The sequence below is a fragment of the Aythya ferina genome, assembly GCF_964211825.1.
Source record: "Aythya ferina genome assembly, chromosome: 6".
NCBI lineage: Eukaryota > Metazoa > Chordata > Aves > Anseriformes > Anatidae > Aythya > Aythya ferina.
Window position 1 is genome coordinate 41,099,973 of NC_140303.1, and position 18,535 is coordinate 41,118,507.

The 18,535-nt window shown below is 48.5% G+C and overlaps 1 protein-coding gene across 5 annotated transcripts in view; it reads left to right on the forward strand.

Annotated features, from left to right (window-relative positions):
• The first annotated feature begins 5,752 nt into the window (after window positions 1-5,752).
• GPD2 (glycerol-3-phosphate dehydrogenase 2) overlaps window positions 5,753-18,535 on the forward strand; it is a 58,119-nt gene continuing 45,336 nt past the window's right edge. For 2 of the 5 annotated variants that reach the window (XM_084523664.1, XM_084523668.1), the window contains exons 1-2: window positions 5,753-5,906; window positions 17,181-17,288. In XM_084523664.1, coding sequence (XP_084379790.1) covers window positions 17,187-17,288 — 102 coding nt within the window. In that variant the 5' untranslated portion in view covers window positions 5,753-5,906; window positions 17,181-17,186. Of the gene's footprint in view, window positions 5,907-7,990; window positions 8,148-11,800; window positions 11,940-16,626; window positions 16,646-17,180; window positions 17,289-18,535 lie in introns of those variants that run through there. The other 3 variants (XM_084523665.1, XM_084523666.1, XM_084523667.1) reach the window with 3 other exon arrangements.

An 18,535-nucleotide genomic window follows, 5' to 3' on the forward strand; every position in this document is an offset into this window, starting at 1 on the left:
CTTTTCAGAGACTCGGGCCATCATTCCCTTCATTTTAGCTCAAAATCTTTCAGGTGGTTAAGGAGATGCTATAAACCTTCATCAGAAACAAGGAAGGCAAAACTTGTTATAGGAAGAAAGAAAAGGATTTTCTGAGGCCTTGTTGTCCCCCCCAAAAGAGACAAATACACTTCCTTCCATTCCAGGTCTCCTTTAACGGGGCTCTGATCTTGCTGCTTCTTGACACAGCATCTTCATACGGGGCTCTGCTGCTGCAAGGTAGAGCAGATGGGTTCCAGGCACTGCTGCTGACCCTGCTGTGCACCTCTAAGGAGGATGCTGTAGCTCAGGGGCACTTATAGCCTCCAACAGCTCACGTTCAGGGGGTACAGCTGCATTAGGTATAAGGTAAGGATTGACGGACAGGCAGTGGTAAAACAGCTCAAATCAAGCTTAATACTGTGGCTGCAAATTACCCTGGGCATGGTAAGTGGATGTCGTTCATCCCCTCTTCTCCGTCTGGTATGGCCATACATTCCCATGTCACACAACACAGTTATGGATCTGCAGCCACCCACATTTGAATTGCAGTTGCATCAATCCCTGTATTGGTATGCAAAAAATAAAAATAAAAATAAAAATAAATAAATAAAAATAAAAAGGAGTTCTTGTTAGAAATAATTCTTAGGGAATAATTCAGACTGACCTCAAACATAAAATACCTCTTTGTAAGAAGAAATGGCCTGGTCACCCCTTTCTTAACTGACCAGTACCTAATTCCTAATAGCACCAGGAAAATCCAGACAACACTTATTACTGCCCCAAAATAATGGTAAATAACTGCAGGCCTTTCAAAATGGTTTCTAAAAGCCTCCTTAAATAAAGGCTTCCAGCATGTCCTCTTGTCTCTCTTTCCAAAGTGCAGAAAATTTATACCATCCCTTGGCAGCTCCTCCGCTGAGCACAATACGTGCATATCAACTTGATTTTAACAGGTCAGGGAGTAAGTTGGGCACTTAAAATATATCTACTTACCTGAAAAGACAAATGAATCTGTATTGTAGAGCCTTCAGCAAAGACTGTTCAAACAAAACAAACAAAAGAATTGTGGTGATCTTTTAGGCAAGACTTATAATGCAGAACAACTTGTCAGGGCAGGTTACAGCTCTAAGGACTAGCAGTTTTGACAGTGTCCCTTTGAGCGCAGGGAGAGCACAGGGACTGGTAGGACAGCAAAAGGTCACTTGGTCACACATATCTGCTGCCTCTTTTACGTTTCTCTCAAGACCCACTAGGCTTGTCCCAATTAATTATTAAAATCTGCAGGGAAAATATTTCTGTAGATAAAAAGGTATGATATTAAATTATGGGGAAGCTGGAGGAGAGCGAGTGTAGTCCAAAGCAGTGCTAAAAAACATCTGAGCCATGATATTAAACCCACAAACTTCACACACGAACAGAAGTCATTTACATCTAGCAATGTTTATGTGTTTCAAATGGAAGAGAAATGGAAACTTCCAGATTTTCCCAACTCCCTTTGTTTTCAACTGAATTGTTCTTTATTACAGGAGGTCACAGAACCCAAGCTGGTAAGACAGATGTGGATATTTCAAACAACTTTTTCCAACACTACTATTGGTGTTTTTTTGTTCTTGTTTGTTTGTTTGTTTGTTTGTTTTCTAGTGATCTGCGTAGGTCACTTGCAATTGTATGGACACCCTGAAAATATTTGTCCCAGATAATATGTAAATGCTGACAAACAAAAGCTATCAGCCAAGCAGTGCTAGAGAAATAGACATTAGAAAAAGAACAAGAGAGTCCAATCTTGTATTTCTTCATTAATTACTGGAATGTTAGGTTAAAGCTTTGAAAGTGATCATATATGTCTTTGGACAGGTTTTCTAAGGGTTTTTTTCCTAAACAATTCAATAGTGAAAATGTCTGGATAAAAAAGCAAATGGGTGTATTCACATCAGCGGTGCTGGTCTGTCATTGTCTCCGAGAAAAAAATAATAAAGCACAAATTCCAAAAAGCTTTTTCCATTCCATATTCTGAATATAATCCCTCCCTCTGGCATATGTAAAGAGAAGATACATTTTAAAGGCTTTTTTTTCACATTTTCCACCACAATAAAAATCCTTATAAACAAAAGAAAATATACACTTAAATAGCCCAAAGAGTCTTGCTTTCTACAGGTATCGCCCGTTTTTACTCTCTCTCCCAATGAAATCAGTATTCTCTATTGGACCTAGCTCAGGTTTGAGCCCCAGAAGCATACTGGCACTCTGCCTGCACTCCTGCACGTTGCTTCGTACCACGTCCTGGCTCTCCTGTAGTTAAGATGCCTGCGCTACCATTGCAGGGAGAGGCCAATTAATTACTGTGTTTGTTCTGCAACAAATAATGTGACCTGTGACCTTATTCTTTTAAAACTGCAATTTTTGCATTTGCTTCTGTGACTCAGCCCTGATTTGTTATCTTTATATAACAGCAAACAATAAGACATAATTATGATGATAACACATTACTTCCGTTTTAGTAGAAAAATGAGCTTCTTTCTCTTTTCAGACATGCACACAAACACGGGCACACACACAGAAACGCGGTGGGCCTTTTATCTGCTGAGTATAGGGGGGGGGGAATATTTAAACACAAGCAACACAGCCCTGCTGCAGCTGGTAAACCGAGCATGTGGTATGAAGCAATGCAGTTGTATTTCCGAATGACACCCAATAGCAGCAGCCAGAGCTGGGAACACGTAAAATGTTCAATCACAGCCGTGACTAAGTACTTTTATTTTCCAGGGGTGGGACCTACCATGCATCCTGCTGTAAAAAAATTGCAGCTGAGAGATTCCATTTCTGTTTCTGTTTCTGTCACTTCTTTCAACTTCTCTATGATTATTACCCCTCGCTCCTCACAAAGACATTTTCCTAAAGACAGATTAGGAGAAAACATATTTGTGAATGTATGAACAGATTTTCCTCTTATGATACATAACTTTGGCATGCAGTCAGGAAATGATGATAATCTCTTTCTCTATCTTCCCTTGCTAATGAAGAGAAACTGCCTCTGGGGTTAAGGACAAGAGGTGAACTCTCCCTGAACACAATTTACACCTGCTGGGCACATGATTGCAGGCATCCAAAATTCTTGTCTTGGCAGGTGTCCCAGGGACCAAGCCACACGCACGCAGACCAGGGAGGTAATGTTTTGATCCAGACATTAAATAAAAACCAAGAGGGATGAATTCTGTGATACATCAAGGCATTTCAGGTTTTGTTTAGCCTTGTAAAAATCTTGCACTACTCAAACTTATGAAGACCTGTTTTTACCAACCAGTAACCAAGACAAAATCACAGCTGTTGGTGTAAAGCCTAATCAAGGAAGGAAAGAATTGTCCTTCCCTCATTTGTTGGTAGCCGGGCCTGGAGTGTCTGAAGAACCCATCCTTAAAGAGATGTGATCCTCATAAAAGTTTACACTGCTTCTTGGTATTTCCCTCTTATGTGACAAGCAGCACAGGATTTTCTACCCCCCTTCTGATTTTGTTGTTTTGGAAGAGTTCATGAAATGCAGAATTTCTGGGATGTGTTATGTGCTGACCTGGAAACTGGGTGTAGGCACATTTTACACCCATACACTGTCTTGTTTCGAATTGATCAAAATTTACCATAAATTGATGCTGACAAGGCAGCTACATCCAGGCAGACAACATTTAGGAGTGAAAATCCTTGTTTCCTAGCCCAGTTATTCTTTTTCCTTTCGAGGAAAGGAAAGGAAAGGAAATATGAAAGAAAGAAAAAAAAAAAAAAAAAAAGAGAGAAAAAAAAAAAGAAAAAAAAAAAGGAAAAAAGAAAAAGAAAAGAAAAAGAATTAATCCATAACCTTCTGTGGCTTTTTCTGTCACTTTCTGTTCCTTCTGTTCAATTGAGGTGTTCCCATGAAATGGACTCTAAACCTGGGTATCTATGGAGCACACTAATTCCCTCTGTCACTGGAGATCTTGTTTCCTTTTAAAAGCACTACCAAGTCTCCTAATTTGTCTGGTGCAAAAACTACTTCCAGCCTGAATATCACTTACTTTGCAAAACTTCTGAAAGCCAACCCTTGCAGTTGTTTACTGACTTTAAATGCCACCTAGAGAATTGATAGCCATACATTTATTATTGCAGCGTCCAATTTAGCTCACGCAGTTATATCTGACCCCCGAGGGAGGGATTAGGTTCCTGCGGCCTCCTCGGATGGGACCTGTCGCTGACATTCAGCTGGCCAACAGGTGACTGGAGCGTGCCCCAAGGAGGCCGTGTGGGAGGGAGCTGTGCCCCGCCGCTCAGCGCGGCAGCAGGTTGTTTTTCTGTGCCTGATAGAAAACACGTCTCATGCTGCCTGTAAAGCATGTTGACTAAGCAGTGAGCACGGAAGAACGGCAATAAAAGCGCTTGCTGGGAGGCAGCCAAGAAGCACGGTTAGAGACAGCCGGTGCCCGTGTGCCTGGAAAGCAGGGACAGGCAGGCAGCGCCGTGCCCGGGGCACGCAGGGACCCTGCGTCTGTGGCACCGGCTGTGTCGGGCAGCTGAGGCAGGCTGTGCCTGGACAAAGACAGACCCACGGCGGGGCGTTTGGGGACACAGGCACGGGATCAGCCAGTGCTTTGGTCTAGCATGGAAAAGGAGATCCCCAACTCTTGTGGAACCACAGCTGCAGGGCACTACAATGTGCAGCTGCTGGGAAAAGCCCAGCTGAAAATTCAGCAATGAGTCTTGGAGGGCGAGGAAGATCCTGGTGTATTACTATCAATCATGTGTCTGGCTTTCTTGCTGCCAAAGCAACAGCCAGGAGTCCCTGGGTGAGTCCCAAAAACACACAGCCGTGTTTGCTGGCAGTGTCCCTAGGAGCCTGGCGCATGGGGACCACAAGGAGCAGAGAGCCATTACCAACCACAGCCTGTGACCAGTGCTCTTCCCAGGCCTGCCCCTGCCCATTGCCAAACAAAAGGCAGAGAACACCACAAAGATACTCAGAATGTCTCCAGGTGTCGCCCCCTGCTATGTCACACAACCCACTTCCAGGCCTCACAGGGCAAGTGCCTCATTTAATTGCTGGAAGTTCAAGATCGGAGATTTGCTATTTTGGAGAGCCAAGGAATTGGGAAGCTTGCAGCTCAGGAAAGCCTCAACAGGGACACACAAGCCTGCACACCGTGTCCTGCAAACCCAGAGTGTGATCCCCTGCCCCAGCGCCTGTGGGGGTGTTTCCTCGCATCTCCCTGGGGTGGGCTTCGTTACCTGTGCCCTGATGCAGCACGCCTGAAGGTGGGCAGTCTGCCTTATCTGCTAAGGCTGGGGTTAACTGCTACATGGTGCTGCTGCCAGGCCCAGTAACAACCAGTACGGCACTGGGGTCTGTAAGGACTGCAGTTCCAGCAGGCGGGCAGCTGGAGCAGCTCAGCGAGGCAGCCACAGATGCAGCTCCTGCACCAGCTTCAGGGCACAGGAGGGCTGCTGGAGAGACCTGAAAGTGACCTGAAAGTAACGAAATGTGTGTCTGGCTCTGCACACCCCACATGCAGCACCTATTTTATGAACTCTGATGTTCAGTGCTGTTCTGGGCAAGAACTCCACGAATTCCTCTGTAACCCCTCTGGATCCCGGCTGTGGTGCCCCTGCCACAGACTGGGGACCGCTCCCAGCTCCTAGCTGGGAACCCACCCGGGGCCAAGGAGAGCCCCCAGCAGCTCCCCGGGCTGAGGGGCCGGGCAGGGCCGTGCCGGGCAGGGCGGCTCCGAGCGGCGCCATCCGGGCAGCCGCGGCCCGGCCCCGGGCGCGCCCAATATAGCCCGGGGCGGGGAGGCCGCCCCGCTCCGCTCCGCGCCGCTCTCTTAGCGCCCGCCTCCGGGAGCAGCCGCACCGGCGGCGGCCGAGCGGTAAGGGCCGGGGCCTAGCGACAGCCCTGCACCGGGCACCGGCACCGGGCACGGCCGGGAAGGGACCGCGGGGAGGCGGCTTCGCGGCGGGGCTGGGCGGCGGCCGGGGGGCTCCGCGGGGCTCCGCGGGGCTCCGCGGGGCCGGTGGCGGTGCGGGCACCGTGCGGCGCTGCCCGCCCTCTGCGCGGAGCCCTGGGGTGGAAGGGAGGGTTAGGGGATGAGCACGGCTTCCGAGCGGGCGGTGCTTCTCGGGGGGGGCTGCCCGGAGCCCCTCGGCAGCCCCCCGGCTGGGGCTCAGCACCCTGACACTGCTCCGTGGTGTGCGCAGCCCGGGTGGGGGCCTGTCTGCGGGACCTCTCCCGGGGTTTCTGTCTCTGGGTGATCTGCTGGAGCAGCCTGCTGTTGTGAAAGAAGCACATGAGGGCTGTGCCTGTGGATGCTGGGTGCAACATGGGCATGGCTGTGGTAACGTCGAGCTTTGGAGGAGGAAGGCAGGGTTACCTCCTTGCATCAGGTGCCTTCGTGTGAGCATTTCTGGGTGAAAGTGCTCTGGTGAAGCAAGTAACTCTCGAGCTTCTTCTGAGTGCTTATCTCTTCTAATCAGTCACCTCAGTAAACGTTTGTAAGGCCATTACTGCGGGGAAAAGGTACAAGAGTGCATGTGGCGTCCCGGCCTTTAAAGCCGTCCAGCCTTGGTACCTGCTGAACTTACCGTGCTTTCAGTAGCCTGGCAGGGAGGATGCTCCAAAAGCGAGCTCCTCTCCGCCTGCTGCCGGGAGGTGGGAGCCCTTTTCTCCACCCTGGACTCGCTGTGTCCTTGTGCTGTGCCCAGCGCCAAGCTGCACTTAGTAATGTTTCCTCACTGCATTTAGTAATATTTCCTCACTGCTGTACGAGGCCCTCGCTTCAGAGAGCTGCCGCTGCGCTGAGCCCTCTCAAGGGGCAAAGGTATTGAATTCATGGGAGGAGCGGCCGCAGGAGCACATCTCCAGGCCTGCCACTTGCAGCCAACTGGTAGATAAAAAAGGCAGGGCAGCTGCAGAGTCTGGGGCTGCCGTGCTTTGGAGACTTGGAGCGGTCTGCGTGTGGATCTGTTACCGCTGTGGACTCTTGCGTTTCTCATCTGCTGGTTCTCAGGTTGTGGCTGTGCTTCTCTGCATGTTTTATTTTCATTCTGTGTACCTGTAGTGTGCCTCTGTGCTGAGCCCTCTGCGAACCGTTACTGCCGTTCTGTATTTCCAGCCAGGGAGCTCCCTGCGTGCGAAGCTTGCTCAAGTGTAATTACACTGCCATTAGCCTGAAGACTCTGAGGTCCTTTTGTAAGATAATCTCCTAACCATGGATAAGGAACAAGCTTGGTGAGGTAGCTGTCAGGAGCACAGTATATTTTTAACTGAAGTTAATCAGGCCTTTCTTTTCGCTCATTGGGTTATAGGTACAGTTCCTCAGAAATGTTTAGGGATGGGGAGCAGTGACTGATAAGCAGCTAGTAATGACTCAGTCTGATATTTCAAGATCAGTAAGTGTTGCTGGTTAAGTATAATCCAGTTTAAGCTCTTCTATAGTAACCATAAAGAGAACGGATGTCCACATTGTTTTGTGTAATTGTACTCATACACAGAAGTAGAGTAAAAACAACTTCATGAACTAGGCCCTTACTACATAACGTAGTAATTTCTCTGGAGATCCATTACTGCCTGGTAATCTGTCCCTATTAGAAGTTCAGAAAGCTGGATAGGTTCAAAGGCCATCAGCGCAAACCAGTTTTCCAAATGAAAGCTCATACAGGTTCCCTTCTGCTCCCTAGTTCGCCTTCACGATTCTCTACAAACTTTAGCAAATATTTAAAATAAATGTGCTTTTTTTCCCCGCAATGCCCAGTTTGCAACTGTTACTTTCTGCTTTCACAGGTAAATATCTCTGTTTCTGAAACAAGGGCTCTCATTTGCGATTAGCCCTGTTAAGCAGCAGCTTGCTTCTGTCAGGTGCCTTGTTGTGGTGCGTGTTTACGTGCTGGCAAACAGGATTTAAGAGTTATTTTACCTTTAAGTTCGTGGGCCTATGCTGTGCTTTATTTAAAACAGGGCTCTGACAGCGCAGTACACCTCAGTTGAGTCCTCCTGTATGCTGCCTGGCTTGCCATCTGCAGTTTGTGCCTGTCCTGCTGGGGATTAGCTGCGTCACCGCGGGTGTGCCGCCCCGGCTGGTGGGAGCAGGGCTGCGTGGATCTGCCCCCAGAAGGTGGGTAACTGTGCCCGTGACCTGCCTGCCTGCGGGCTTGTGACCTTCCCTGGGTGCTCTCAGAAGTTGGAGAGCACCGAGCAGTCGGGAGATGACTGAGACTGGGGATGGAGGTGAACATGAAATAAAAATTAGAATAGAGGCTGAAAAAAAAATCTTAAGCAGATCAGACAAAAGTGGGAAGATCTCCCTTTAAATAAGGAATGCCTCATGTATCTCAGCTGCTTCACGGGTGTTCATGGGCCTGGACCGGAGCTGCTTGCTGACAAGCCATGTGCACACGTGTATCGTGGAGGCTGGTCTCAGCAGCAGCCCTCTGCTGTGGGGCTGCGCTGCAGCCGTGCCGCAGCTCTTGCTAATGTAGGTGTACTGGTACTCTTGCTTCCGAAAAGCACTGCTTTAGAGAACGTTTTTGTATTACATAACGAACACACACTTTGCAATCAAAACTCTTTTACAGTATCATAGCATTGATTTGTTTTATTGGTTTTGGCAGTACAGAAGGAGAAGCATTTTGTGTCCCTAAGTAGCTGTGTTTGAGCTAGGTTCCCCAGTGACTGTAACTCTGTCTTGGGGGTTTCCAAATGCCAGATGAGCCAACCCCGAGTTATAAATTTAAATGCCGATGGATGCTGAGTTGCTGTTTCTCTGCTGGCTGGGTACTGACTCTTGGATTGTGACTCTTCTGCTTGGCAAAGTGTTTCTCAAACCAAGTGCTAGTTCTGACTTCAAAATGATACTGAGTGCGTGCCCCTCCTGCTTGGGCTGGGTTTGCATGTGCTATCGGGTTTCTCAGTCTTCAGCCCAGTGTACAAAACTAGGCTACTTCCTTGACACGCCTAAGTAATTACCTAATTTGTAGTTATTTTTGAGCAGGTACCTGTCTGTGTATGCAGGTCTGTGCCCGATCTTGTAATAAGCAAACCACAGTTTACTAAACCTTGCTTCCTCCAGTGTCTGACTTGGGGGAGAGGGAGGGAAGGAAGGAACTGTAGGTATGGGTAGGTATTGGGATTGAGCTGAATTGGTGGGCTGTCTAACCAAACCTCTATCAAATATGCAGTGATTGAGGAATAAATATGCAAAAAGCAGGGTGAACGCCCCTCCAGTAACTGGCTGCAGTGAGAGCAGTTCTGATGGCAGCAGCTGGCTGGCAGTCTGTGCGAGTTAGCATTGTCTGTGCGTGGTGGATCTTATGGCTGGAATAAATCCTCACTCGTGGGGAGCTAGAATGACTATTTTGAACTATTGAAGCTGGAAGGCTACATTGGCAAACAAATGTACGAGAATCGTTGTGTAAATGTAGCCAGTAACCAGGCTGGAGACTAGGCTTCTCGCTCCCTGTGTGGCTGGGGTTTGAAGTGATGTTTCAGTGGGACTGGAAGGAATTTAAATACTTCCTTGGTAAAACTTGTAAAATATATTGTGGTGTTTGTGATGAGGAAGCCCAAAATACAGATGGCCTCAGTGTTTCTTAATGTTCCTGTTAATTGTGAGGTACAGTACTTGGAATTGTCATCTTCAAGCATGTATTACCTCCTTGTCAGAAACCTGCCGCCTTTTCTGGCAAGATTATCGCTATCGGAAATCCCAAGAAGTATTTATCAATGAGACGCCCTCCACACAGGAGAAAAGGTGGTTAGGTCTAAAAGTATAAATACAGGAGAGAGAAGTCAACGTTTATTCCTTGTAGGATAGTGCTTAAAGCAGTTGGGGTGTCATCTAATGCCTGGTGGGAAGATCGTGGTCACTTAAGTACAAAAGGCACTTCAAGAAGTTTGAAGCAGTGGGGACCAAAGGGAGGATGAGGGCAGTATGACTATTTTTGCCTTGTTTTTCCTTTATTTTTATGCATGACATGCCAAGCAGCTACTTCTGGGCATGGTAGCCGTGCTGGATGCCTTACTTGCGCGTGGGAAGGCCTTTCCCCATATGCTGAACTGCTGCTTTGCTTCCACTAATTAGTGGAAGCTGGCCTCTGGGAGTTTTGGGCTTCTAAGTTTTGGGTGTGGGAATTCACAAATTTGTGTGGTCTGTGGCTTAAAGGGGCTGGTAGCCCTGCGAGCTGTCCTGGTACATCACGGGTTATGTTTCTGTGCTTGGTTGGTGAGGCAGTTCTGGGGTAATTACTTTAATTAAAGTGCCATAACTTGTGTTTAAGAACTTGAAGTCTACATGAGAGGCTTTGGGAGAAGATCTGGAGGATGGGAATCTGGAGCACTCATCTTCAGTACTGTCTCCGTGACAGCTGCATTATGTATCCACTGGAAGCTTATCTTGGTGTGTGGCTCTGTTTATAGCTGTGGCTTGCAGGAATTAGGTCCAGAAGTCACGAGGGCGTGTGTCAGAGCCCATGCAGCCAGTGAGGTAGATAACAAGCTCTGGTTGCCTCTCGGAGCGTGCTGCTTTGTTCTGCTTGTGTCACTGCTGGGGAGGTAACAGAGCACAGGGCGGCCCAGGAGGTGGGACCCGGGTAACCTGGGGAGAGGTACGCCTGCTGGCCCGGAGTGCTGCAGGGCAGGCTTCTTCACTGCTGGCTGATTGAAGCTTTAATTACTTGCTTCTAAGATGCTTACTTCAGTTAGCGTGGTCTGACTTGCTGTGTAATGTCCTAACCACTTTGGTCTCTTAAAAGCAAACAAGAGCAGCTACATGAGAGCTGGTGGATGATGTTATCATGGGAGTGTTAATGCGACATGGTCACATCCTTTCTTTGTGCTCTTTGGCCATTCCTCCATTGATGCATGCTGCAGACTGTCAGCATCTCACTCTGAGCAGTACTGCTTTAAACTTGTAAACTACCCGTAGTAAGAGTGCTAATTATGGCTTGACTGGCTTGTTGCAGCTCTGCACTCCATCACAGTGGCTACCTTTTAAGTCCTCCTGCAAGGAGGATCAAAAGCAGCATCAGAGGGAGCTGAGGGTAGCGTCTCGCTGTTTGGAGAAGCAGAGGCAGCGCGAGATTCCCAGCTCAGCCCGGAGCTCTCATCTGAAATTCACCTGAGAAGCTTTTGGGAAAAATGAAAAACATGAGACAATGCTACTGTGCAAATGGCAAGTTATGCAAACTGTAGTGGTGATGATTATAAGTTTTCTATTTTTGAGTCTTCATTGAGTGAGTCACTTTATTAGATGTGTTCATTTAAAACGGAATGCGAAGCATCCAGATTCCATGGTAATGGCCTCGTAAAGCACTCAGATATACAACATAACAGATTGGATTTCTTCTCTTAATTTAACAGGTTTTGCGTCTCATACACCATGTCTGATGGCAGCATACAGGGCGTCACACTTATTGCAAAGCTTTACAGTTTGTATCCATCTGTCCCTGCATTTTTGCTAAAGTAGTCGTCTTTCTTTGATCTCCAACTTGCGGCGCTGCGTCTGAATCCTGCCTCGCTGCCTTCGCGCCCTCCTCCTCCATTCCTCTCATTCTTCCACCAGCTTTCCCCGTGCCCTCCTTAGGTCTAGCCCAACACCTTGATAATTAGAAGGTACCTGAGCACAGAAATACCGGCTGCCTTGAGAGGGGGTGGGGGACCTGGTAGGTGTGTGTGCATGCTGCTGGCAGGCTGCATAGCGTTACACAACCCAAAATAAGATCCCAGCCAACAGGCAGGCTGTCTGGTAACTGCCTGGGCTGGGCATTGCGGGAAACGAAGACGAGTTCCTCCTAGGACTTCTGTCAGCCTGCTGAGAGCTGCAGGGAGGCAGATACTTGTCATATGGGGCGCCCTGTACAGAAGCTTCTGGTGGAGACGGGTGTTGAAATAATTTTTTAAAAAACAGGATGTAAGTTGCACTCTGTATGGTTTTGGTTTCTTTTTTCAAACGCGGGGCTGAAAGCAGAGCAGGAGAGCTCTGCTCTGGGGGGCATGTTAATGGGGGTGGAGTGCAGCCCTGGGCCGTGGTGTGGGAGCCTGGGGGGCTGTGGGTGTGGGGGTTCAGCCCAGGGGCTCGCTGGCAGCAACTCTGGGGCGGGTGCTTCTGGCAGCAGTGACTGCAGTTTGGGAAAAACCACGCGTCTTGATCGTGGTGAGTGTGCCCTCTATTACTCGTTGAGAAATTCAGTGCAGGAGGGAGCAGTTCTTACTGTGAAGATAGCTTGTGTTGACTCCTTGGAAACTGAAAGTATGAGTCTGTCCTGATGAACCTTCTGTGTGCTTCCCCCTTCACGTGGACCAGCTCTTTCTCTTCCCTTAAACCTCAGCCGGTAGCACCGAGCTGCCATCAGGAGCCTTGCTGTAGCTACGAGTCTGAGCTGATGTCTCCGTGCATCTGCCGGCGCTCAGCTGGCTCCCCGAGCAGGGTTCCCGTGGGTGGCTTGCTTCTGGGCAGATCACGCCGTGTGCTGCACCCGCTCCTCGTGGCGTGCCCCTGGCCGTCCCTGTGACGGCAGAGGGCTCCTTGCTCCTGCCGGAGCCTGCTCCCCAGCCCGTCAAGGACTTCAGCCAGCCCTCGAGCTGAGGGCATGGGTCTAAAGGTGCTGCTTATCAAAACCTGTATCGAAACAAAGGATAAGGCTTGCCTGACCTGGTGATCACAGCGTCAGATGGCTTACAGCATTAAAACCCTGCATGCTGTTTGATTACTCAATGCTTGTGTTATAGAAAGGTGACGTATTTCTGACCGCACTGCTTCTTGTGCTGTGCTGTTACAATATATATTGCTATAAAATCTGAAGTTTTGATCACAAGTTACTGGTATCAGCTTGAAAGAGTTTTATTACCCATTGCAATAGGTGAGCCTTAAGTTTAGACTCCTGTCTGTGTCCTTAGCACTCGTACAATCTTGCCATAGCTATGTGCCCTGCATTCTTTCCCATTTCCCCTTCTGCTCTCTGGTTTATCCTGTTCTGTGCTCGCAGCAGTCCTTAGCATCAATCCTGGGACATACCTTGAAGAACTCCCAGGTAGGTGCTTTGGGAGCCTGTAATTTCCCTTTGGTGGCGCTGAGGCAGGTTGGTGCCTCGGCAGAGCCCCAGCTGCCAGGAGCAGAGCCGGCTGCGTGCTGCCATGGGGCCCTGCTCACAAGAGGGGCAGGAGACAGCAAAACTACCACGAAGACAAAAAATCATCCATGGCTGTTTGTCCTGGGCTCTGCTTGCCGCAAGGTGAAGCAGCCTCACCCAGATACGTCTGCTCGGACATGGGCTAACGGGTTCCTGGGATGAAACTGAGACATTTTGGGTGCTGAGGTGCTGTCTGCAGGTTTGGATGCCTGTCCAGCTTCATGTTGGAGTGGCTTACGTTAAGCTGTGCTTCCCTTTCTGTCCCTGAAGAAGCTGTTTGTACCAACAAGGTGCTCGTGGCCATTTGATTCTGTCCTCTGCGGAGCTGTGTGGGGCCTGCCCGAGGGCCGGGCCGGCCACCCAGCGGGTGAGGGCTGGCCCCGTGCTGACAGAGGCCCTAATTGCAGCCATGGTGAGGGCACCGAGCTGCTGGGCTCCTCCTGGTGTCACCAAGTAACAAAAGCATGGCAGAACTGTCCTAGTGGCACATCACACGTTGTTTTGGTGTGGTCAGTGGGATGGTGTTGGGTCCGGGTGCGGGAGCAGTGAGGCAGTCCTGAGGCACATGTGCCGGTGTGGGCTGCCTCCTGGCACCGCCTCAGCGGCTGGGAGGTGGCTGTGTGAGCGAGGAGGCTCGCTGCAGCCCTCCAAATCCTGGCGTGTGTGCTGGCAGCACGCTGCTCGGCTGTGGGAGGTGGTGGGCAGCTGGATCCCACCGCACCACATCGCTGTGTGGGCAGCCATGCTGCCCTGTAGGGACGGAAAGCTCAGACAGCAGAGGTGGCTGCAGCCCGCTGCCTGGGCAGGTCCTCCTTTTACCTCAGCTTTTGAGCAGCTGCCTTGCTGCTGTGACTCGCAGCCTGGTGTAGGGGTACACTCAAACCTTTGTCTCTTGCTTTTCCGCGCCATCCTTATCTACACCCCTTGTATGGCTCCATGCAAGGCGGCCAGCTCTGTGGCCAGGCAGGCAGCGAATTTCAGCTCCCCAGGTCTGACTTCTTGTGGCCAAGCATCCTTGTCCTTGGGCAGCAGTGGGGCTCTGCAGGCCTCTGCATGTGCTGTGCAACTTGTACTGGGCTCTGTAGGGTGAAAAACTTCATCAGTACAAATCTGGAGGTGGAAAAGGTTAGTATGCCAAAAGAATGGTGTCCGTTATACCACAAAGATGCTGCATTTCTCATCCAAAATTTCTAGAAACCAGTTTTGAATTGAACTTCCATTCCCTTCTGATCGGCTCCTAAAGGACAGTCAGTCTTCTGAAGCTCCTTATGCATATGGAGGAGAACTTAGTGCATGCAATGGCAGTGGGGTTTGCTGGGTTCCTAGCAGAGGTTTTTGTTTAGGAAATGGTTAAATAAAAGCTATTAGCGTGTCAGTGTAGTATTGCGTTAGAGCTGATGACAGATGCTTTTTGAGTGGAAGCTTGCGTTGTGGGTGGCTTCTCGTGGTCGTTGTGGGGGATTGTTTTAACTCTTATCTGGGAGAGCTGGTGTTTAATCAATGGGTGAGCATGCAGTGGTTCACCTCGGGTAGAGGGAGCCTTGGAGGAGGCTTGAACAGGGCGGTGAGTGGGAGGCAGGAGTTGGTCTCCTGGGCTTCCTTCCCTTGCTCTGGGCTCTGTTACTCCTAAGGCTGGTGCCGGCCCCGTTGCTGGAGGCTGCCTGGCCGTTCGGTGCTCGGCGGGGAGCCTGCGGGCTGCTCTTGCCACCTCGTATCAGCTGCTGAGCCAGCGCTCGCAATTAGTTTGTTCATTGTTAGCTGAACTGGGAAAGTAGGGATTTGTGCTTCAGCGATCACTCGTTGCTGCTGAACTTGATTACAAAAAGCAGCGTATGGACCTGCTTCCATTTGTTTTCTTGAAAGCCAGCATCTTTTCAGACATGTAAGCTGGCTCGTTGGAGGATGCTAATTTGTTCTTTTAAAACAATCTTGGATCATAGAGCATATTGTGTTCCCAGAGCAGGCATTTGTAAGCTGGGGTCTCGTAGTCCTACTTGAAGTGATTCTCTGCCGCTGCGTAAGGTGTGTGAAGCTGCTTCGTGCTCGCCACCAGTTTGCATTCTGAAAGCAGAGTTATTATTCTAGCGGCTTGAAGAAACCGTCTGGTGGAAACGTATAGTACACAGAGTGCTTGGATGCTGTGTATGTGTGCAGCATCGCCATAGACAGTATGCGAGCTGATGTTGATTTGATTGTCTTGTGTGTTGTTTTTCATATTCTGCAGGAGGCTGAAAGTGTGGTGATGGCACACCTCAACTCCTGTGAGGTGCGTGCTGTGCTGTGGCTTCAGGGGTACCATAGGTACTTCCAGAGATGTAGGGCAGATGCTGTATCAGTGACAGACTGAAGGTGGTAGGGGTCTGTTTTATGTCAGTTCTGGCACTCTATTAATTCTAGGTAGCACAGGGGAGGTGTGGGGTGGCCTGCTAGCGTTGCAGCTGCCATAGGTCACCCCTTGCTGGAGCACTGTGCTGGGGTAGCGGGCTGCTCCCTGCCTCTGGTCACTGCTCGCCCCATCCCTGCAGGGCTGCTGTGGCTTCTGAGGCTGTGGTGAGTTTGCTTTGAGATGTTGCAGGGGGATTGTGTTGCCTTTCCCTTTGACTCATCCAGGTCCTGGAAAGATTAAACTTGTACTTCTTAAAACTCAAGCATGAACTGAATGGACTGTGTGATACTCTACCTAGAGACTGAGAAAGGCGTCTTTGTAGTGGGAACCTCTAAGAACATACATGCTGCTCTTTCAAAAACCTTCTGGGAAGGTACAAGTCTTTGCTTTCTGTACAATAACCAGTGCATGCAAGCACATGACATCTATACCTAACATATTTGCCTACAATAATTGCTTGTGCATTTGTTTTCCCCCATGGATGTGCTGCAAGCAGAGTGCACAGATAACAAAGTTAAGATTGACACCATCTAAAAATGAAGTTTTCTTATTTGGCTTGTGTTTTTAAACACGTTTGCTTTAAACTTTTTTTAAGAAACAGTAATGATTATGCAGACCGAAAGAAGAAATAGGGCCCAGAGCCACCCCTGCTGCCCTGCAAACCTGCTGTGTGCAGGGCTGTGTGCATCGCCTGCCTGCGCTCAAAGTCTTCATGGTGCTGTATGTCTTGTGTAGAGACTGCTGTGTGAATCTGGGGCACAGACAAAGGTGTCCTCGTAACCTAAGGACTTGGAGCCCTGACTGAAGCTGCTCAAATCTGTTGCATGTTGTTTCTATGGGATGCGAGCTGCCTTGCTGCTGGGAAGATGGGTTAGGCTGTGCCTACTTAAGATTCAGGTCAGTTCCATGCAAATTTTTCATTCAGCATCCAAACACTGGCCCTTTCAAGAATTTGCCTGACCTACATAGGCCCAGCTTTAATACCTCTGTAGCTAGATGATAAAGTTCTGCGCTTGTTTTAAGCCACTTAGTCTTGTCCACAGTCTCCGCTGCTTCTTGCTGAGGGACCTGTTTCCTGACTAGCGTTCTGCACCGCTCTGGGTAGGACAAGCTTTGGTGTACTGCGAATGGCAGAATCGTAATTCCTGCTGGGAATCCAGGGTAGAGTGCTGCTGGGCAAACCTGGTTGTAGAAATAGTTTTGATGGGATGGAGGGTAGCTGAGGATGATCTTGTCAAGCAGATCAGCTGCTCTGTTGCGGTGAGGACTTGGTGGCCATCTGGCTTGATGACAGGGTGCTCTCGTTCTGCCTCTGCCATGGTATTGTAAGTACTCAGTTATGTGGCAAGTGCTTACAGCACAAAATATGTACGTACGTACACATCCACCTGTATGTCTAAATACTCTTTTGTCAGTCAGCTTCAGTAGCAAATACCAGAGTGTTCTGGCTTGCTGCTCTCTACATTTTGTTTAGAAATCATTAGTATTGCAGTGAAAATCGTTAATTAATCTATTGCTGCTCTAAATTTCAACTTGTCAAAACATTGTCATTAGCTTCTACAAATGGTCTATTCTGTGTAGCCTAGATTCTAACATGGCAAAACTGCCTATTAATTTTTATCTTCTTTTCTTACAGTAAAAAATGGCATTTCAGAAGGCAGTGAAAGGAACTGTTCTCATTGGAGGAGGTGCCATAGCAACAGTTTTTGGCCTCTCTCAATTTTCTCAGTATAGAAACAAACACGTAAGTATTAATTATGACTTCTGATAAAATATGAAATTTAAAATCTGTTTGAGCGTATGTTAGGCTTATACGAATAGTTTCCTTTGGAAAGGAATGCCAAGAGCTTCTCAGCTTGATCTGCTGGGTGCTATCTGGAGGATGGCATTAAATGATGTTTCACTATTGTAGGTCTTTCTTGTAAATCACTTTTCATGTTTAAAAAATGTTTTTTGGACACTACTAGGGGTTTCACTTAGTTGCGGGAGTGAAAAGTATTGATTGAAGTTTAAGTAGTAAATAGCTTGGAAGGTGTTTTCAAACGTGGCAGCTTGAAGTGTCACCACCAGGATTACCTCTGAAAAATCTCAGCTTTAGGACGGTGATTGTGGCAGCTCTCGGCCAGTTCAGAAGACTGAAAACTGTGTCAGGATGGGCTCTGTGCCAAAGAAGTCAGTTGCAAGGCTCCCGTTTCTTGTGGTGATTGGTGTCTGGGTGGGCACAACCTAGATGCTGGTATGTTCATGACACAGGTCAGCGCTGTATTTCAGGTAATTAAGGCGTGCTGATGAGATAAAAATTCCAGAGCAGTAAAGGCTGATGTTGAAAACATACTGTTAAAGTAAAATAGTGGTAGCTGAAAGATGCAGTAGATTTCAATCCAGTTTGTGGATTGATTCTTTCTGTAGTAGAAAATAGATTCACTGTCATAACTACTTCTTCCAGCCAAATTGGAGCAGCTATGCTTTTTTCCCCTACTTCTCTATGCAGAAGCCAAGGAAAAAAAATCAGTAAAAAAAATCAGTAAAAGCAAAGTTGTGGATTGTTTTAAGCAGAGCTGGTGTTGATCAGCTACTATTTTTAACCAAATCAATCTCTTATTCTTAACGCAGTTGTGCTGTGCTTTAGAGTTATGAAATAACTTTTTTCCAGGGTCAGTAGATGCATATAAAGAGACACGTCTTATCTGCTGTTAAGTGTAAGCTTTGAGGCCTCACCCTAGGCTGACAATATTTGCAATCTGTGTTCCCTGGGGTTTGAAGGAGGTGCAGTCAGAGCTCTGGCCTGTCCACCTGGGTTTGGAAGAAGCCTGAGCCCTGAGGGGGGGTACCTTCTCCCTTTCAGACCATACCAGTTACAGCAGCTAAGTGAGCAGGTGCACATTCTGCATGGAGCTTTCTGCTTCTCACCATAGAAATGGATCTGGTCAGCTCTTTATCAATGGCAGGCTGTTACCCTGAGCTGCCCAGCTGCCACGCGCTTACTGTAGG